Here is a 23,059-nt window from a genome sequence, read left to right on the forward strand (position 1 = left end):
GCAAAAGATGTATCTTCACATATAGTGATATGTTCAAAAATGTCGGAAATGTCAACCACTTACATACTTTCATATTATCTCTAATTAATATAAATTGCACTTAATTTCACATTTAGGAAAACATATTGCTGCCCAAAATAAGGACTATAATTTTTATCAGCAATTATTATTACTGATGTATCAACACAATTATTTAAATTCAATGTATATAGAAGGCAGAATCCATGCACGCATTCACAGTTTTTGTTCCCTCTGTGCTTCTTCCCTAATTTTTGTGGCTTGGAGCTCCTCCAGATGCTGTCTCTGAGTTTGTGGTTTTGTATTTGAGATCCCAACTCCTGATTCATAGCATTGCTTGATAGACAAACAGATTCAGATAGGAAAACAAAGTTACCTGTATATAATTTGTGTCTGACAGCTGAACTGCTAAGTTTTCCATTCATGGTGAGCCTACTGTTTCAGATTTTACCCATTTCTTGGGTCTCTGAGTTGCTGTATTTAACTGAGCTATTCGATAAGTGGTGACATATGTGATCTCCATGCTGCAAGCTGCACTTCAGATGCAGAGGATTTTCCTTTTTTCCCTCCCCAATCATAAACCAAATTATTTGAAAAACAACACAGGGTTTTGTATTTCTAAACTGATGTGCCTCCTAATTGAATGCAGAACACTTTCAAACTATTTTCCATTAAAGGCCCACTTTTTTCTGATTTAATCCACAGTATAATACCTTCATTGGTAGATTAAAATTGTTTGACTAAAAGTAAAACCTATTATTATATGTTGTGTTTTGTTGGGGGGTTTTAGCAGTTCTGTCTTGTATAATGTAGGATGAATTATGTAAAACATACCAAACAGGATATTCTACAAGCTGCTACTTGCATGCTGCAAACAATCACAGTTACACTGATAGACTGGGACTTAGCATCTTAAAATTCCTGTGGAAATCAAGTGCATTTTAAGTATTGGGTTTGATTATTTAATCAGACAACTTGCATTTTGCCCTGGCTAATTTGGAAGGCTGATAATATTTTACTCATAAAATAATTGTGCACCTGTTGTGATGGAAACCTATTCAAACAAATCTTAATAGACATGAGGATTCATTCCAGACATGAGTGTGTTAGCCTCTCATTACTGCTATCTACAGGGCAACAGATTTTAAACAGCTCTTGAAGAGGTCTCAGCTTAATCTTGTATAACTCTTAAAGAACAGTTATGACCAAGTGACTAATATTAAACTTTAATTCATATTGATACCAAGGTAAATATAAGGAATATATGGGTGAAACTACCAGTAATTTAAAGAAAAAAGGGTAAGAAAAAATATTTATATAATAACAGGATTTCAGCATGAGAGATAATGACAAAGAACCATTTCTGATCAAGGTGTCCAAGTATAAATCTACTGATTTTATTAACACAGAGTGTAATATCTATGATACTCATATTTATGAATTTATAGGAATCAGGGCAGATTATTTCCTTAATAGATTTCCATTTCTCATTCCTCTGTACAGACAAATTTCCTATGGAAATTGTTTCAATACAGTTATCTTAATTTGCTTTGTAATTTCCATATTCATATTAATTGAAGAGGTTTCATCTTTTTAGTCTATTTGAAAATTACTCTCTTAGCAAGTCATGCCACAACTGAAAAAAGTTGTACGAACATGAAACGAGAGGAATTATTTACTTTAAAATAAATAATGGAGGGGGGAAAGAGAGAAAGGAGATAGTGAATTGGTCTCAATATTTAAGTGGGGGGGTGGTATCATGAATGACCTGATTAGAGCAAGAGGGTGTTGACTAGGCTGGACTCACTTTAATGTCGGCAGGATGAGGTGAAAACAAGGAAAATGAGCCCAGTTTGGCTTGATCTGCCCTCTGGCAGAAAACCATCATATGTCATCGGTCAGATCAGAAGTAAGATTACACAGCTAGACAAATCAAGACCTCCTGTACAAAATACTGTTAACCTCTTCCAAAGGGTCAACTTGTTTAGAGAGGGCAAGGACAACCCTCTTTGTATTTCTTCTTCTATTCCTCACCGAGCTTAGGCTTTTGAGGCAGTGGCTGTGTTGAGTTGCACTTCATGTTCTTGCTATTCTCAGTTGCATGTGAGTTTTCCAATTGTGTTCGTACTTTATTTTTACTTAGTACTAACCCATTTCCCATAAGTTTTACAGATGGCATTTCTGAGCCACCTCTGGGTCCACAGTGTTTGTGAAGTTCCCAGTAAGGTATTTTTATCTCTGTCACGAAAAAAATATCCGATACTCTTTGATTCCATCAGGACACTCTCATTATCACACAACATCCACATGTCAAGACTCTACTTCAAGACAGACTCCCTGTTCAGAAAATGAGTTTAATACACCCAACTGAGGTGAAGGTTCTCATTATTCAGTGCCAAAGGTTGATGTTGCTCAGAATAGGGATACTTGGTGCAGAGAAGAGTGGCGAGAGTGATCAAAGTGCAGAACTGCTGTCACATAAGGGATAAATAAATGTATTTTTCACTTTCTAACCTGGAGAAGAGACAACTGAATGCAATATGACAGAGAAGATGAACATATAACAGCAGTTCCCTGGGCATTATAATACAAGATCTAGGGGACACCTACAAGGTCCAAATATAAAGATGGAGATACTGCTTTATATAGCATATTGCTAACTGCTGAACTTATCCCCACTGACATTTCAGCTGTCAATTAAAAGGTTCAAAACTGATTGGACGTATTCATAGACGATAATTCTATCAAGGGCCATTAAACCCAAATGTACCACCTCTGAATCAGGGAACCCATTAATCATAGATCATGGGAAACTGGAAGAGTATATTGAAGAAATATTACTCTGTGCTTGCCCTTTCCTTACACCTTTCCCCAGATTGCTCAGTAGCTATAGAGACAACATAACAGTATAACGTTATGCTGTTTTATATCTACCACTTAAATCACAGATTTCCTTAATATGAAACTCCTGTAACAAAGAAGTGATAAACCTACAGTGATAAAACTGCTTAAACCAGAATCCAAACTGATCAGAAAACTTCAGGCCTTTTAGTACTATACCTATATGTATCTTTCTAGATAAACGTTTACATTCATTAATTTGTTAAAATTTGGCTTGCTAGGCCTACAGCAACAAAAACCCCAAACCACCAAAACAATGAAAAAAGAAACAGAGGTTCCACTCTGCTTTTAGCCTTGCAAACTCCTACAAATGCACTTTTTTTTTTACTTTTTTTTTTTTTACTTTTTTTTTTTTTATATGAAGGAGTTTATTTGTCTCCAGTTGGAGTTTTATATTGCTAAAGCTAAGGATCTTCATTGGCAACTAAGGTGGGGCTTGATTCTAAAGGGAATTTGCTATTGACATCCAGTATCAGAAGAGGATGTCTTCAGTTACAAGTGGTGTGATATGGTTCTTCAACAGAGACCTTTCAACTACAGTGACAGACACCAGATTCATTAAAGAAAACAATTACTGATATTATAAAAAATAGAAAAGAAAACACACATTAAAAAAATAAACAAAAGAAAATGGCAATTTTTTGAAGAAAAAGTAAAGAAAACCTTCTTGTAATTTTTAGTTTATACTCAATCCTTTTTTTGTAAAATAATAATAATAAATGGTGTTTGAAAATAAACACCATAAATTTTCTTGTCAGCCTTTGTACAACTGAAGAATGGATACAATTATAGGAAGCAGTCTTCTTAATGTGTCCAGTAAATATTTTGCTGTTTCCAGATTCTTATTATTAGCATCATTATCCTTCCTATCCATTTTTCTCATGAATAGTTGATACTATTTCTTAGTACAGTATTTGAGCTATAGTTCCGCAGAACACAGCATATAAGTGAGCTGTCCCACTGATTTCAATATAGTGCAATATAGTTCATACATTGTCATGAATTGCTAGTCTTAGAAACATACCCCAATAAGGTAAATATATATATATTATACATATGATTGCAGTAATAAATTCATCATGTGCTTGGAAATATACTGCATGTATGCTACTTGATATTATTTATAAAATGTATTCAACACTATGGGTAACTTGATTTATGTGAAAGGTTGATTACAATGTAATTTATAGTTGTGGAGTTTTAAGAACTAGAAACCATAATAGTCAATAATTTTTAACACTAGAAGCAGGCTTGATTGTGATAGGTGCCACTGAAATATGACTCCATGACCAAAGGACCACAGCAATAAAAATGTTTAGCTTTTTTTTTTTTCTAAGTACAGCTTCAATCCTGCCAAGACATACATGCACATAATTTAAATAATAACACTATGTAGAGTGAGCAGTCCCATTCATATCCACAGAAGTACCCTCTGTGTAAAGCTTAAACTAAGTCTATTTAAATCTAGAATCTGGAAAGAAGTATTTAACAGCAAGAAAAGTCAAAACGATGTAGGACCATATAGTTTAAGCTAGTTCATATGTCTGGCCTAAATAATTATAACAGTATCTTAATCCAAAGAAATAGATATAATGGTGCTAGGTAAGTTTAACCTATATATATATATATATATTATATGTATATTATATGTATATTAATCTATAATATATATATATTAATTGATTACCTTCTTCAAAGAGATCAGACTAAATATTATGCACACACTAATTGTTGAAAGTGCTTGTGAAATATTCAGTCATTCAAATACCAAGGTACCACTTAATTTACAAGGTCAGGTTAGGCCTGGAAATGTAGCTTTTGTAACACATTACACAAAACACCAGTGACCCGAGAAATGGCAAAACAAAAATATATGTTTGATTTAGAGAGCTAAAACTTAGAGCTAAACGTATTACTTCATTGGATCATGGTAATAAATACATTACAAGAAAACTTTATAGCCTGTGGTATATTTCTAATCAGGACCAATTTCTTAAGGATTTGGGTGTAGGGGCTCTGGGCTGTGTTGTTTTGTTATGTTTTGTTGGATACTTTCATTGGTTTCACTAATTGGAACCAGTTGATCCCTTTTCCTGTGTATTGATTTTTTAAATCCTAGCAGTTAACAATGATTCTAATGTATCATAACACTTTAGACCTTAATCATATAGTGGGGCTTTTGCTTGTAGCTTTTGTTTGAGTTTTAATTAAGAAGACCTTGTGTCTCAAAGCCTGAGCTGGGTTTTTAATTGCTAGTATGTATATCACACAGACTTCAAAAGAAATAAAATATGTTTATAACAGAGAGCACAAAGGAGAGCTTTGAAATGTCTATAGCCATACAAAGTGACATAATTAAAAACCTCTGAGTGCCTCTGTGATATAAGACATATATATTTATTTATACATATTTATAAAGCAGATTGTTACATACCCTTAGAATTCATGAAAAAGAAATTTCAGCAATTATACTGAGAAATAATTACTACAAATCCAGACTGCACTGTTGGTCAGGGCTACAGGAAAACATAAGATTTATTTTCTACAAAACAGTCTTCATGTTTGATACAGTGCTCCAAAAAAACACCCAAAAGCTTATCTGTGAATATAAATTTTATAAAATGGAAGTAAAAATAGCATTTAAAATGTTTTGTAAATCTTGCATATTTTAAGAAAAATTTAATTCACTGTCAAATCGCAGACACCATAGCTTTCTTGAGGATTCAATCATGTAGAACTCTCTCCAAGACTATCCCAGAAATGGATAGTGTTAAATTACCAGATTCAAGCAGTTGTGCCACACTGTTCTCTTTCAGTCATTAGTGCACACACACAAAATGCTCCTAGAAAACACCTCCTTCCATCTCTCTGGTGCTCTAATCCCAGCAACAAGTATCATTTTCAAAAATGTTTACAGTAGATCTTACAATGAAACTATCAAGTGAGTGAAATTCATTTGTTTTACCCAATGCAACATTTCCTTAGGAAACAGACACGCTGACTCCCACCTATCCAAATATTTTGAGCCATTAAATGTATACATGTCACATGAAATAGGAGTTTGGGGCTCTTTTTAATAAAGTAACAAATGTGAACAGAGAAGGAATAAGCAAGGGAAACATAATGCAAACTGACCTCTGTATTGGATATACTGGATAAAGCTACGGACATCAGTCACTATCCTTCCCAAAATAGAGTATACTGTACAAAGACAGCATGTGACATTCGAGTCACAATGCCTATAAATATAGATAGTTTCAGTTGTAAACACCACCAATGGAAGCCAGAGAACTAACCTGTAACACAGTAGTCGGTGACCCACGAGTCACTCTTCTGTAAGACTGCTAGACCAATTCTGACCCTTTCACGATAACATCATTGCTTAAGTTACTTAAAGACTGACCTTTCTTATTTGATCTTCAAAGACCCTGCATGCTGAGAAAGACCATTGCAGGCTATTTCAGTAGGACAACTGCCTGATGCATGCAAGACTATGCTATTCCAGAGATTTATATTTGGAACAGAAACAGAAAACTTAAAACAGACTCTGTATAGTGATAAATGATGCTACTCTGCCTAGCTGTGGCTGCTGAAATAAAACTAGATATCTAAGCAACAGAAATGCATGCAGTGAGGGCGGGGGAGGACTCTGCACAGAACTCCGCACACCCAAATATCTGAAAATTCAGAAAAGAGCCCTGAACCACTTTGGTTATTTAAATTCATGATAACAAAAATTAGAATGAAAATTATTTCCTGATGCTAATTGTTATTTGAAAGAACAACACTGCAAAAGCTGGACATAAGCCTAACAAATACTTTAAAGAAATGTATTTGCATACATACACTGGCAAATGGCATGCAACCAAGTGATTTGCATGGGCAGTTGTGAGTGTTGTTTTTTTTTTCCAGGTGAGCAGGTCATTTAACTCAGCTCAACTGCTTCACAGACCTTTGAAAATTTGACCTATGTGTTTCATTTATAAACATATCAAATGAACGAGCAGACTTTTTTAACCACTGGAATTTGGGTACAAAGCATTCTGCCAAATGTTCCTCTGAGTTTCATGCAACCTCCCTGAAGTCAATGGCTTGTTTGGCTGGAATTCAAGGAAGAATCTGGACCATTATCAATAACTGAAATCCTGATAAAGACACTCAGAAAAAGCAGTTTTACAAGTGAAGCACACTATGCAAGAGTAATTGTGAACAGGAACAATTCCACTTAGAGAAAAAATAAATGATTCACTCTTTGTTACTTTTGTATTGGCTTCTATTGTTTGTATTAATAGATATAGCTTATAATTATATCTTGATTAACACTATTGTGTTCTAAATATAGAAGGTAAAGCAAGAAAATACCATTTTTATTTATTTCTCTCAGCCAATTATCTTTTCTTTTCATCTATGTGCTTCCCAAACATGAATAGAAACAGTTTGTGTCAGTGGTACATTTTTTTTTTCCTGCTTTCATCCTTTTTTTTTTTTTTTTTTTCTGGCACTGATTCTTAGTGAACTGCCTTCCCACAACCAAGATGCTAGTCTTTCACTGGAGGGGGAGGGCTGCAGTTGTGCAGACACAGAGGAAGAGTATGTGCTCAGGTTATATCCTTCGTGAGAACGCCGCCTTCTCGCTAAAATAAACAACTCCCAGTAACAGTCAGTGTAAAGACCAGTTCCTCACAGGACCACACCTCACTTTCTTATAATCAAGACTTTTTCCCTAATGACCTCATTTATTTATTTGAACTGTGTTGCTTCAAGTCTTTAAGTTAGGCTCTCAGTAATATGAACAGAAATTCTGCAGAAAAGCCAAAAACATCAGCCAGTTAAATAAATTGATTCAGAATCTAATGGAAATTAAGGAGCAAGGTATTTGACATCCCAAACAAGATACACTTTCAGAAGTAGTTCTTTCAGACCTCAGCATGCCAGTTATCTAACTGGAAATTCATTCAGTACTATGAAAATTAACTTCGTGACTTTGGAAGTCTACCACCCTGAACACTGAAAATATTTATTTTAAAATATATGTATATTTCTTTGGTAGATTAAAAGATCTCCCTGGTGCCTCTGCTTTACTTATTTCCTTCTTGCAATCTGGTTTTCATGCTGTCACTGTCTAGATGGTAGGATATTTTTTCTTACTGAGACCATTTAAGGTATATAAATACTACCACAAGTTAATATGAGGTTATTTGGTTGACAGTGATGTTAGCAGCTAGGAGGTACCCAGCCTGGAGACAGTGGCTAGGCTGCTGGCTTGTGAGCCAAGAGAAGAGGAATCTGCCTTCACACCCACCACAGCCCCACTATCAGGCTCTGTACCTTCTTTGCTTCTTTTATAAAATGCCACTAATGTCTTTGCACAGAAGTTTGAATGCTGTTAAGCGTAAAGCACAACAAAACAGCAATCATTATTCATCTTCCACATTTGTATCTGCTTGTTTGTATTTTTGGCTATTCATGAAAAACGCAGGTACATCAGCAAAGATTCAGTATTGAATCTTGCTGGAATTATCTAGTAATGGAGAGGAATACTGCAGACATTAAAACCACCTAAGGAAAGGTTTCTAGGGATTAGAGACAGGAAGTTAGTTGTGGAAACTAACCAAATGACTGTCAACATGCAATTCTGGCGAGCCAAATCATGCGAGTCTTTTTAATACAGCCCCAGACAAGGTAGTTGAATGAGTTGAAAGTCCTTCCAAGCATGAGTGAGAAAGGTTTTTACGTAGATAAGAAAACAGTTAGGAGCAAGTTCACTCTGCAGTGAATATATGTATTAGGAAAATAGAGGAATAACATAAACCCTGGAGGGGGGGGGAGGGGAAACAAAGAAAAAAAACTTTTTTTTTTTTAATAACTGAAAGCTCATGAAAAAGCTTTTTGTGCCATCTAAAAGAATAAAGAATATTATTCTGCATTGTTAGAGATCCCACCTCTTTTCATTTTGATTCTCTAATAGCATTCAAGTAGTTTCTATTTAGAGACTAAGTAGCTATATTGTGCAATTAATGGACCAACTAGCATTCAATGCTTTCCACAATATTAAGAGACAATACAGCTTTAAATAGAATGTCATTTCAAGACAAAATTTTGTTGCCTTTTGTTTATTACCATCGATTTTAACATGTTTCCGTAAAACTGCATACCGTATTTCTGCCACTGATTTTACTACAGGATTTCTTACCTGCCTAATATATTCACATGGTCTTCTACAAGTGACATCCAACAGACAAACCCAACAGATTTTGGTTTTGAATCAATTGCAGGAACCAATTATAACTTACCTAATAAAAAGGGCTAGTCTTTCATCTGTTTGCATAATAAAAAAATGAACTATCTTAAGTCACCCTAGAGGAAATGTAAAACCCTAAGCTTCCATTTTCATTTAAAAAAAAAAAAGAGTATCTTTCTTTTTTTCCCCATTAGTAAAGTCTTATTAATACGAAGCACATGATTCTTTGTTTCCACTTATTTGTAGTTTCTATTTAATAAAATTATACCATTGAAGAGAAATGAAACTTAGGTACCTTGTGTACTTTTCAAAAATGCCTTATGAGCCCTTCTCACAGCACAAAAACTCCTCTCCCCTTTAATTTTTTGCTTAGTCAATAACAATGAATTTCTTTTCAATAAGAAAATCCATGGAAAGGTTGATGGTTGAGTAAAAAAAATCACTTTAAAGTTTTCTACACAGTCTTTAATTGTCAAGAGAATTCCACTTGTACCAGACTGATGGGCCAACAAATCTTGGAAATACTGGAATGTCCTGTCTATATAAGCAATAAAATTCCCACTGATTTCAGTGAGTCCACAATTTCCTCACAGGGCTTCTTTCTCCACAGAAATAACATGAATATGAAAAATATATAGCATTTTTTCCCAATTGTGAATACAAAATTCAGAAGAGTAATTACACAATGAGGCCCCTTTTATAACCTGAAAGCAATTTCTATGTATATTTATGCAATTGAGAAGAAGCAGTAGCAAGTACGAGTAACTCCATGTTTTCGAGATGTTTCTTCCTCTTCCTCTGGTCACAGAGATATATAGCTAATGTCAACGAACTAATGTTACTAACTGGTGTTTGTGGTAACATTCATGATACTGTCTATAACTGACTGTGATATAACCTATTTATTTGGCAAACATATCTGTCATCTCAAAGATAAACATTAAAAAACAGGAAATCAATCTCTAGTTATGATTGTTATTTCTATTATTTTTCTGAACTTAAAAAAAATACTCATTCCCCTTCTTAAAAAAATGTGTGAACATTTAACATTTGATCTAGTGAGATACCTTTAATTTCTCCAAGGAGATCACTTGTGTTTAATTTTTCCATCTTCTCCTTCCAGTCTTTAGAAAGTAGCTTTTCCATGCAGGATGAATCTATTCAAAAAAAAAAAAAAAAGAAAAAAAAAAAGGAACATCAAATATATTCTTACACATCAGGGAAAGAGGTGCCACCTTCATTTTAAAACTTCTCCTTGTTCTAGTTGGACCATAGTTTCAAAGAGAAATGAACTTGTAGCCAGAGTTCCCATTTAACAGCATTTTAAATCTAAAGTAATTCCACTGAGGTTAATGGAGTTACTATGGATTTAACAAGGGTCTAATTGAAAGAAAAACTTCGTTGCGGATTTATGCATGCTAACTGCCAATTTACATGCATAGATTGCCAATGTATATACAAATTCTGTCTTTTTCATTTGAGAATGATTGTACACTCGAAATTATACATGAAGATTTAGAAGCTTTTTCTGGAAATTTGGCACACAGTGACATCTGAAACCCATTTTTATACCCATGTCAATGCAAAAGTTATTCATATAATGTCTCCATGGAATTCATAAAAGCATTCTACATATTGGATGCTCACAGTATCAGAAATTTTCTTGGTACACTATAAACAACATGCAATGATTAGAAGATCTGCTTTCATAATTTGAAGTTCAGAATACATTTTCAATCTTTGTCCCAGTATGTCTCCCAGTATGGGAGGCCTTCTCTAGGCAAAACTGTCACTGAAATCATTATACTTAGGAGAAGGTAGAAAATTAGCTGTAGTAAGTTTCATACAATCAGACCCTGATTCCACTAGAAAATCGAATATTGAGCATAGCAGACTCTTCAATACAATCTAAAGGTTTTTTTAGTTCCCAAATTAAACTAATTGACTCTGAAGTCTAAATACCTATACATAGTCTACACATAACCTTCCAGATAAATTGCAAAAACTGATTTTTAAGACGGGAATTTTTATGGCTGATGCCATGATTCAGAATATTATGAGTTTAGGAACCTTAATTCAGATTTATTAACAGTCAGCAAGAAAACTTTACACTGAACTGAATACTTATTTTCTCTTCCCAGTTAGTAATCATAGAATATCTATTAAACATCATGTATTTATTTTCATTGGTAGACTCATCAACAAAGCCTTGGAAAAAAATCATTGGAATCATTTAAGCCCAGTTTAGCAAAATATCAAAAACATGACAAGTGCAACTCTATTCCTACAATGAATTTTTCAAATAGCCTACATTGTAAGACCACATATTACCCTGGGGTGCTGAGCACCTTGGTTCTCACCTGAATATGTTGGGCATAGCCACACACTTTAGCTTGTTAGAAACCCTGCCGTTTGCATGAAAAGAAGATCAATTTACAAAATGATTTACCAACTAATAACTTTCCAAATTTTGATGACATTTGCACTTTTACCACTCCAGTCACTTAAGAATCAACACCTGGGAATACATGAAGGCAGAATTCAGCCTAACACATCTTCTGTTAAATTATTGGTAGATTAAGGCCAAATTTTGGCTCAAATTCTCATGTCAGCAGTCCCATTAGAAGCATTCACACGAGTAACAATAAAAGGAGAAAGCCCAGACGAAGAATGGCAACAGAGAGCAACAATACAGCACGTAACAGTGCCTACCACCTCAGAGGAGTCTACAAAGACTAAGAGAGAGAAGCATTCGAAGAAGTCATAAAAGGAGGAGTTAAATATTCAAAGAAAAGTTCAAGGAAGAAAAAGCCAGTCACATTTTAGAATTCAAATAATTTCAGCTAAAAAAAAATCACATTAGCATCTTCCCTTGAAAAAACAAATGAACAAACAAACAAAAAAGGAAAACCAGTTGAAAGCATACCAAACTGTAGCTACCAGAAGATCAAAGATCAGGTTTTAATTGCAACAGATTTTCACCGTGCAAGCCTCCGTGGAAAGACAACACAGCTTGTAAATGTTTTTGAAGTAATATTTCAGTAGAAAAGCTAATTTATTTACTAATTATATCTTTCTATGAAAGAGACAAAATTAAGGAGCTCTAAGTTGCAATAGGCAGTGTTAAAATACTTGTTATATAATAACAATTTACTTTTAACAATAACAGGCACTTATTACTTTTATGAGTTCTGGCCTGATAATAGAAGAATCAAGAAATAACCATCAATTATCAATAGAACATTGTAATTTGTCCTTTTTTTGTGATATCATCATTAGTTTAAAAAGATGTTTCTGTGTTTCTCCCCTGCCAAAATTTCAGACCCCTCATCCCTGGGGAAAAAAAAAAAAAAAAAAAAAAAAAAAAAAAAGGACAATCATATTTAGAGTTTTATTCTGATGTTTGCTATAGGTTTTATATCCTACTGATTTTTAACTGAGGTATTTTCCTCAATTCATACAGAGAAGGAAAAACATTAAAATTTTAAAAAGAATCAATTACAGAATATCGCAAGAGTTGGTACAATACTTTCCATGAAAGCACTTGCTTTATTTCTTCTCTTACTTTTCTTAAAAACATGCGTGGCTATCTGTAATGTTATTACATTGCATAAGAGCAAACCGTATATTTCTAAAGACAGACAGAGAAAGAACTCAAATGGAAAAAAGGCCAATCTGTGTGCATTTTTTTTTGATATTATCACATTGCTAGTTACAATTTTTATCTCTATAAATGACTGAAAAAAATCCTTACGAATTTCTTTAAACACCCCTGTGCTACTCAAATTCTACATTATACATCTGACCACACAATGTATAGCTTCTGTATTTTGTTATTGGGAACAAGAATACACAATGAACCTTTTAATAACACTGTAAAAATGTTTCTTTTGAAATTCCTGTAAATTTTCAATTAGTGGGGCTAATCCACAAAAATTTTAACATTTAAAATCGTGGTGTGTGTTAAAGCTCTCTGGAGGTCCCTCACGTTAGGCACAAAACTAAATATAAAGGCTTACACTTGAAAGGCATGTTTCCCTTCAAGTTCTACATTCTGTGTTCACGAACACACATTTTGAAAAGGTTTGTGAGTAAGAAAGGGAATTTTTTTCTTCTTTCTGTACTGAAAATTAATTTTTACATACATATAAAATCTACAAAGATGTCTTCTGACATCAGTGAAATGTCTTCATCCATATTGATTCATTTTCTGATTTGATTCATTATAGAAACAAAACATCGACTCGGAATCCAGCACTGAACATTGATGAAGCCCAAATTCACATCTGCACTGCATCACTCTCCCTGCACGGAGGCTCTGCTTCAGAACCATTATGAAACCTTGTGGATCCCAGCATTTGTGAAATTCAGGGGTATTCTTGTTAAAGATAATTATAAAAGAAGCAAAGAAAGAAATTAGCATTTATACATTTTTAGCTCTTCTCACTGACTTTATAAACCACAGTTGGGTTTATGCTGCAAAGTAGCATATTTTGTACTGACAAATGTAGGATCAAACTCATGCAGTTGCACTGGAGCAATTTATTGTATTAGCAACACAGATTCTCATCTTTATATTCTTCTGTTGTGAACTACGAGAAAAACTCTTTCAAGGACAGCAAGCAGGTTAAGTATAATTAGACTGAGATGACTAAATTAAACATTAGGTATTATTTAATATCATGGCTTATTACATAATGTGTTAGCAATTTTAATTGTAAAGAAGTTTTAAGTACTGTGAGGATCTTGCTACACAAGAGAATTTTGCAAAGGTGACCGAGAAAAGGATGTTAAAAGATAAATAAGCAGAAAGGAAAAAAAGCCTAGGTGTTAGATGAAAAGGATCTCTCCACAATGTCAAAGCATCGATGAAAAGAATTAACATTTGTCCATTGGGTAATCAATCAGTCATGGAATGGATGGAATCCAGCTCTTTGTTGCACGACCGGTGATGAAGAACGAGTGTGTTAGCTATCACAGCCAAGCTCTCAAGTTCTTCCGACTAAACGAAAGTCATCTTGTTCCTATCAAGGATAGCTTTTGCCTCTTGTCTCTTCCTTATTCCCTCCCCACACATTTTTTTATTATTTTTTTTTTAATTTCAACAAGTTAGCAAACCCAGCTATGGGTTACATGAACACTGTATGACCTTACAATAGCCTGCACCTATCCTCATTGATTTGGGAGGATTGTTCCTTTTTTTTTTTTTCTTTTTAATTCACTGAAGTAGCCTCTTATTACTTTCTTTGAAATACAGATAAGAAAAAAAAGCACTCATGCCGTGTGTGTGTTTTTGTTTTTTTATGGTAAAGTCATACATAAAAGAAAGCCTAAATGTGAGAGTGCAGCAGCAAAACTTCAAAGCACTGTCAGACATTATTATTTCAAATCAGCTTTGACTTTCTGAGACTTAATAAAACACTATAGTACAGACTGGCATATTTATAACACCTATACCAGTGATCAACTGAACTGTCTTGTTCTTTCTACTGTGCACTGCCTTGTTATTTCTTTTATAATAAGCTTCTCTCAAAACATGTAACAATACTGCAAACTGATAATTATCAATGATATGAGTTCTAAAACATGACTTGTTTTGCATACAATTCCTTTTGAATATATACATTACTTTGTGACAGAAGACAAAAGCACATTGATTTATTAATAATGATTGCAAATGCATAGCAAGTTCATAAACAATACAGAAATATAATTCAATCAAAGGTATAGGTGACATTTTTCTACACGCATCTGAACTGTTACATATCAAGGAAAGAAGCACTGGAAAAGACAGGGTAGGGGAATTAGAAGAGAAATCAGACATCCTGCAAGAGAAATAGTTCTAAAACATGATCAGATCCTCAGTAGGAGGAGGAGAAGCTTCACGTCTGCATTTTAGAAGAACAATACTGAGATTTAGTGGCACCTTTGTCTCTACTTCACAGTTTACAGTCTACAGCTACAATCTATTACAATTTAGTAGTAATTGCTAAACATAAGAATATATTTTTGCAAGCTTTGGGACTAGATAACAATATGCAAGTTCCTCCTTCTCTTACATTCTATGTTCTCTAACAATTACATTTATATTCTCTCATTGCATTTATTTGCCTTTAGCTCCACAGGAGAAAATGTGTCCTTTGGATCAGCCTTTGTCAAATGAGTTCAAATGCCTCATTCAAGTCTTAATCATGAGAAAAGCAGCACAAGTGGAATTACCCTGTCAGCATCTATGAAGATTTGTTAGAGAAAAAATGATGTTTTTTTCTTTGAAAGAATGTTATATGAGATTATGAACACCTAGGGATAGGCATCTCTGTGCTTACAAGGCCTACCTCAATGGATTACAGAAGAGATTTTATTTTTTCCCCAAACCCAATAAGCTTCAAATAAACATTACAGAGGCTAGCATTTTGTTGCCCTACTCCCCCTTCTACCTTTGCACATCTCTCCCCAAGCCTCAAACAAAATTGTGCATTTAAGTGCATGAAGTTAAAGACCTGACATCTAAAATAATGACCGCAACAAAATAACCCATTGTACATCTGAAAGAAAGGTTTGTTTCACTGTTCCTCAGAGAATACTAAATCTAGTTCAAAGTAGAAAAATCTAAATAAAATCAGTACTTTACAAATATTCCTGAATAAAATCAAGCATAATTTAGATTTACCCTAGCTGGTGTTTGTCACTTACAAGTAAACTAAAACACCAGGTCCATTGGTGTTATTATTAGACTCGTTCATAAAAGAAAAAAAAAAAAAGAGCTATTCAGAAAATGAAGAACATTTTTTCAAATCTGATGATGAGTTTTTATATAACTCTGCAGATTAGTTGGGACCTTTGACTAACTGATCCATCTCTGAGTGCATAACAGCTTGATTGCATGCCTTTCGTGAAGGCCCTGCCTGTCAGATATGTTTGAGCACAGATCGAAAGCACATAGCATAGATCTATATCGTAAAAATGTTTCCTAATTTTCACTCTTCATATTATGTATTTTAAAATTATATGCAAACTGTAACATTTTGATATTAAAGGGAAAATCAAAAGGTTGCTTTAACTCCCTTTGAAAGAAGAAGATTTTATTATCTTCTAGCAATTCAAAATGAAATTAAGGACTTCACATTTACATTCTTGATGTGAGAAATAAAAATATAATTTAACCATGACTATCAGAAACTTAACTGCAGGATGGTACTATCCTTTTTTCATCCAAGCATGTAAAGTTTGGGTAATGTCACTAAAATAGATTCTTTGTTGCCATAGTTACTTTTTTTCTTCTTTCAAACACAAATTACCCTTTTCTGTTTCAAAAAAACTTTAAATAAAAGAGACAGCAACAATACAAAACTAATCAAAAATCAGCCTGAAGGCTCAACATCCACAGTTGTAATGTGCTGGCACTGTCTCTTGTTCATAAGCAGCTTGGCTTCAATCTTGCTGTCAGTGGAGAGGCAGGTCAGGGGAATCTCATCTCATCCTTCTCAATTTCCATACTGTTCTCCTAAAGTAATTAATTGTCGTGGTCTAACAGAAAATTAAAATACAAGGCATTTCAGACATGCTGCTAGCTAGTAAACTGATTTCTTTGGGCAACAGTTTTTTGGTGATTTTGGTTTTGTTTGTTCTTTGTTTTTGTTTTGTTGTTGTTCTTTGTTTTTTGTTTTTTTGTTTTGTTTTGGTGGGGGGATTTTTTTTTAAAAAAAGTACAATCACAACACAAACAAAAGCAATATGACATTTAGAACAAACAAACAAAACAACAACAACAACAAAAAAAAACTGCTAGTCCTTTTTGCTACATCTATTGCAAATTACAAAGGATTTAACTCCTAAATATTATACCCTGTTCCTGCCATTAAGGAGCAAGGTAATCGTGGCCCATTGCTTATTCCCTTCTCCCGTATTGGTCTGATCCCATCCACTTCTTTGCCTATTTACTCTGTGATGTCTCTGGCACAGATTGCTTATTGCACCAGGGTTGTGTTGAACATGCAACACATTCATGATCATGAATCATGAATCACAACTTGGTCCTAATTCTCAATGCAACCTGTAGGCAGTACTGCAACTCCCCATCCTAAGAAAACAAAACCAAAAAGGGCATGTACTGCAAAGAAGACTTCCTAGATGTGATTAGAGGCAAGAGGGTCAGTCCTCAGTAGATGTTTTCTTGTAAAAGCAATAATGGAAATGCAATTGTGATCTGCCTACCTAGCATTAGAGTTCTGTTTAGGACAGGGAACCACGAAAATCTGCCAACTGCTGTACATTTTTTCACAGTGACAAGATTTCCACAATATGATAAAATTAGAACTGTAAGAGCTTGGAGAGCTCTCTTAACTTTTAATTAAAACTCTCCAAGCTCACTAAATATAATTAGGCATTAAAATGTTCTGGTTTTCCTCTGAATTCATTTGCACTACTTGAATGGTCTAGATCTTGCATGAAACAACAGACATTCTGAACAGAAACACTGGAATTTAACTGGGAGTGATTTCCAGACCTGCTTTCTATGATGTGGCTAGTGGAAAAGCTGCAGAGTCTGAAGCTTGTACCAATTCTGCCTAAGATGGCTTGTTTCAACAGGAATTCTCCAGTGCAAAGAGCATTTGCATGGAGCGTTCTGCTCCGTGCAAAACTCTGGATAAAAAGAAGTTTGAATTTCATGCAAAGAATAACCCAAGATACAGTTCTGACCTTTATTTTTATTTATTTATTAAAAAGCAGAACCTTTAACCTTGCAAATGTTTTTGTTCTCTTAAAATAACTCATACAATGCTATATGCCACACTATTTTTAGAAAAACAACAAGAGAAAGCATGCTTTTCCCATACAGCAGGGCACAGATATAAACATCAACACAGATGCTCTGTGAAACAGAGCTGGACTTCTCAAGCACTTGATCATTAAGGAATGCACCAACTGTTTTAGATAATCTCGTGCCAGCTCCAATTCTGCTCCACACTACCCTTTGGGAGTGTCCAATCCTGTCCTGCTCCTAATTTTTCATTTTACTCACTCCTCCATTCTTTTTTCTTTTTTTTTTCTTTTTTTTTCCCAGAAAAGAGAGAAAAAGACATTGTGTGCCAAGCAATGCAAGACTAGAATCACTTCCCCAAACAGAGCAAAACTTTCAGACAATTAACCCTCCCCTCTTCTTTCAGATAAATTACTAAGTATAAAATGCAATCTGTTTCCTTTGTTTACTCAATATGAACAATTTGTAAATGACTCAAGGATAAAATTCAGAAAATGTTGTGCTAAATTAGAACCATTATAAACATGCTAATGACTGCTCAACTAAAACATGAAGGATCTGTGTGAAGAAATATATTTAGTTCCTGTGAAATCCAGTTGTATTGCCTCAGAACTATTTGGTCACTTAATTGTATATGATTACTCCAGGAAAATGTTAATTTCATGAACACTGCGCTAGACAATACACTGTGTATGTCAAAGGGAGCTTTCTGAAATGTCAGTGTGATTGCTTGGATGCAGTGTTTTGGCGTATTAGTAGAAAAGAAATATCTTTTAAGTCTGTCAAAATTACATGTACATTTCATTCCTCCACTTAAAGTTTCCCTTCTATTATAAGCTATACTTTACTGTTAGATTGGCTGCATTCATTGAAGTATACATCGTTGCCTTATTTGCATTACAATGATAGTATACTGTATATTATACGTAATCACCTATTCCCTAAGTATGTGCACCTCTGTTTATTTCCCAAGTGAACATATAATATTAGCAAGAGATAGTCTCAAGCTTTCCACACAGCAATCAGGGAGAGTCAGGAAAAGGGGAGAGCAATTTGCTTGCAATCCCTGGGCAAAAGATTACATAAACTGACATATCAGAGGAGAATGATGCACTTATTTTGCTGTCTCTTACTATGCATTTATTAGCAAACTAACAAAATCAACAGGATTTGCAATATTTGTTATTTTGCAGAAGGAGGAAATTTTGCTGGTGTAAGTAGATCTCAAAATCTTGATTATTTTCCTTGCTTCCACATCTTCACATCTTTCTGTGTTGACTTCTTTTCCTCAGAGTGGAAAAAACAGGTTGAGCCAGTAACTTAGCTAGAACTCATCAGCATAGCTTCATCAAAGTCTACCTAGTCTTAAATAGATGTGAAAGTTCTTCCAATATTCAATCTAACTATTCTTTCTCTTAATCTCATACCTCCACTCCTTGTTATGGTCCTTTTAAAACCCTAAACAATTCACTTTCATCTTTGGTATCCACTCTTCTCAAACACTTGTGAGTTGAAGTGACATTCTTCTCATTATTACTCAAACTATGGAGAATTTAATCTTCAAATCTTTCTTTGTTTAATTGCTCTGGAACAAGCCACGTATCATGTAGCCTCTGGACTTATAGCGTCTTTCCTCTACAAAAGAATTTCCCTAGAACCTCAAGAAGTTGCAAACTGCATGTCAGCTAATGTTCAATAGTACAGCCACTGGACTCATCTCTATAACAGGCATGAGCTCAGATTCTCTTTTCTCAAACACTGCACAGTTATCCCAGATTCTCATACCGAACTGAAACAAGCACAGGATCCCATCTCAACTCACGAGTGGCTTGGTAGCTCAAGTAGTCATTTTTTCCATTACATTTTCTCCTACCAAGTGCAATGCCAATTAAGCATTATATCTTCTAACGAAGCAGAAATTCTGTGAAATGGCTATGAAAATGTTAGTAAAAGTTTTGGGGAGTAAAAACATGTTAAATGAAAGGTATACGCAAATAAAGGTATTTGATCCTTCACACCAGGTTAGTTTCTGGTCAGGGGGAAGTGGAGGGGACTTCCTGAAAAGCAAGAAAAGAAGGTTTCTATTAAACTGATTAATGTTCCTCAGAAGATTTGTGACACCAGATGATTTATGAACAAAATGTGGATGATTCAATAGACCTCTATTTTGTTCCCCCAAATCATGTTCTACTCATTACCCTAATAATGCAGTAATAAACATCTGTTTAATGATTTGAAGGCTTCTTAATACTGCATATAAAAATCTGAACTCAGCTCTTACATAAAATATTCTGAAATTAAAACAATTGTATAACAAAAAGAATTTTTCATGAGAAAGCCTTAAGCGTTTTTGTATGTAAAAGTATAATACAAAGAAAGCGAAATAATATGCTCTTGATTTGAAATGACTTCAAACGAGGATGCAAAGGAATGAAAACAATAGCTAGAATCTCCTCTCTATTTACCATTCCTGAAGGTCTCTATGACAGATGATGTGGCCTTTCCTGGGACACTAAAATACACTGACAAAATCAATCCTATTGCCTCCTTCATACTAATAAAATGTTGACTTAAACTATCACATTTTATATAAATACAAACATAGAATACGCACAAGACTTTCCTGAGTTAATTCCAGCAAGCAGAGCCTTAGAAGGTTTACAAACCTCACCAAGCTGCTTGCCAGGGATATATATTTCAGGAATAATAGCTGGTTTATTATAGATCTGTGAAAAGATTTAAGAAAATAACACACTAATATCTTCAAGAATAATATCTTAAAGTATTCATGTCCCTATACATATACAGCTCACAAGTAGCCACCATTTTTTTTCCTCGTAAAAGATTATTAATTTTGTAAAGTCAAGCACTGGAAAGATATAGGAATGCTAGAAATAAAGTGTTCCAGGAAATCCTGATTCATTCCATGCACGTGTTATGATACGTTCTTTAAATTAAAAAAAATAAAATACATGCAATTAAGAGAATTTTTTTTACAGGATTCTTGTTACATTCAGTACATGGGACAACCTCAGACGAAGGCATAAACTGGAACTGCAGAGCAAATGGGAGGGACTGTTGTCCTCATGATCACTGGCCACGTTTCATTGCAGAAGTTTGAAGAAATTAAATGAATGAGGGAGGGAACTGCAAAAGGAGAAATGATGGGTCGTAGATATGGTACTTCATTTTCTGGGAGCTCAATTTAAAAAAACTTGGGGTTGTATTTGAGGAATTGCTGAACATTCACAGCTGCAGCTGTGTCAATGTAAAGTCAGTGTAAAGACTGAGGCTATAATACATATAGCTATATATAAACTGCTACACTACATCCTCTGGAAAAGAATTAGGACCTGAGCACCTCACACTAAACAGCTAATAAATCAACGATGTTTTTGAAGTCGCACTCTGTCTTAGCTGCATACCTATGAAGCTGGTATACTCACTACCCTCCTTTCCTCTTCACAAAGACTTTGAGAAGATAATTTATGTTTACAGTACATTTACAGGACACGCTGGGGGAAAAAAACTATTGTGTAATAATCATGTCTTCAGAGCACAGCTTGAATAATAAGTAATGTACAGACACTAAGGCTTCAGATGGACCAGTAAGGATATAACAAACAACTGGATAATTTCACATTCACTGAGGACCATCCCGTTAGTGAACTGGATGAATCAGAATTCTTTTGGAGGAAAAATATTGTTTAATCATGTATGAAAAATTACACTTATCTACATAAAAACAAAAACGGTTTTCATTTAAAAACATTTTAAGTTCTGTTGAGTAACTAAAGAAGGTTTTCATCAGTTATTGAGACATTCTGCAATATTAGAACATTTTTTAAACCTGCGCTTATAGGACTTTCAGCAATTAGATTTAGTAGCCAGATTTGGAGACAATGGTGATTTGATTGCTACCAATCACATGGAATTAAAGAGAGAGTGAACAGGAACTGGACTTCAGTTTCTCCACACCAGGCTTCAGCAATTAAAAGAGTGCACCCTGTCCTAAAATGGCCAAACTGACACCACCCCTTTTGCTCTCCCGGCAGAACATGTCATGACATCCCCCACGTACAGGCTGACAGATCCATACAGCTTCCCCTGCTGGCTCTGAGCAAGTGATGCCATAGCATGATGCCGTACATGACCCATTAACTCATCGAGTGTTTCTACACAGAAAATAATCTTTGCCTCCAAAGGTGATGCACAAACTCATCACTATATATATCTTTCCCAAATAGGTAGCACAGCGATACAATGGATTTCTGAGCTGAGAAAATGGGGGGTCATTTGGGAACACCTGAGAGCAAATTTAATAATACTTGGGGAGTTCTCAACTAAAATCTGCTACCTGGATGGTTAAATAGATTTTCAATGTAATTAAACCTTCAAAGCCATGGAGAAAGGTAACCACAATAAGCACATGCTTCCTGTTCTGAGCTATTCTGTATATCCTATTCTGTAAATAAATGGCCTTTCTTTTCCAGAATTCTCCTCACTAACAAGCAAGAAACAGGCAATGGAGCTTGAGAATTATTCTGGAACTCTCTCTAAGAGTTATATTGCAGGCAACAAAAAAAAATTACAGGATTTCTGTCTTAAACATTTAGTCTCCTTGCTCTTGTTGATTTGATCCAGACTCAATCGTTTTAACAGTTTAAATTAATGAGCTGAATTTTAGTTGCCCAACTCCCAAGAAAATTTAAGCATGTCTGAAGTTCTGCAACAGTTACTTTGAAATACTAAAGATTAATGCTGTTTTATGATACACTCTTAAAACAAATGCAAAACAATCTAACAAAGACTCAATTGTTTAGAAGGACTTTTCTCATACTTAGTGCCGGTAGAAAATCTCATGTTATCAGAACAACCCCTACGCAAAAAATTGCTCAGTTATAAGTTCTGATTTACAAGCTGCAAGAACAGGATACAATAGAAAATATCTTTGTTATAATGCTAAATGGTGTAGTATTTTGGAAAACTATAATATGCTTTATTCATTAAATGTATTACCAAATTCAGTGCACAAGTAGCAGGTGAAGATTTGACTCCTACTGAATTCCGTAGATCACAATCCACAGCACTTGTACTTCAGGACTAACAAAATCCACAGCAGGATCTATACATTTCTT

The 23,059-nt window shown here is 34.5% G+C and overlaps 1 protein-coding gene across 1 annotated transcript in view; it reads right to left on the bottom strand.

The window, feature by feature from the left end:
* SOX6 (SRY-box transcription factor 6) overlaps nucleotides 1-23,059 on the bottom strand; it is a 245,401-nt gene that overhangs the window by 162,078 nt on the left and 60,264 nt on the right. The window contains exon 4 of the mRNA XM_050711088.1: nucleotides 10,228-10,317. Coding sequence (XP_050567045.1) covers nucleotides 10,228-10,317 — 90 coding nt within the window. The remainder of the gene's footprint in view (nucleotides 1-10,227; nucleotides 10,318-23,059) is intronic.

The sequence above is a fragment of the Cygnus atratus genome, chromosome 5 (assembly GCF_013377495.2).
Source record: "Cygnus atratus isolate AKBS03 ecotype Queensland, Australia chromosome 5, CAtr_DNAZoo_HiC_assembly, whole genome shotgun sequence".
Taxonomy (NCBI): Eukaryota; Metazoa; Chordata; class Aves; order Anseriformes; family Anatidae; genus Cygnus; species Cygnus atratus.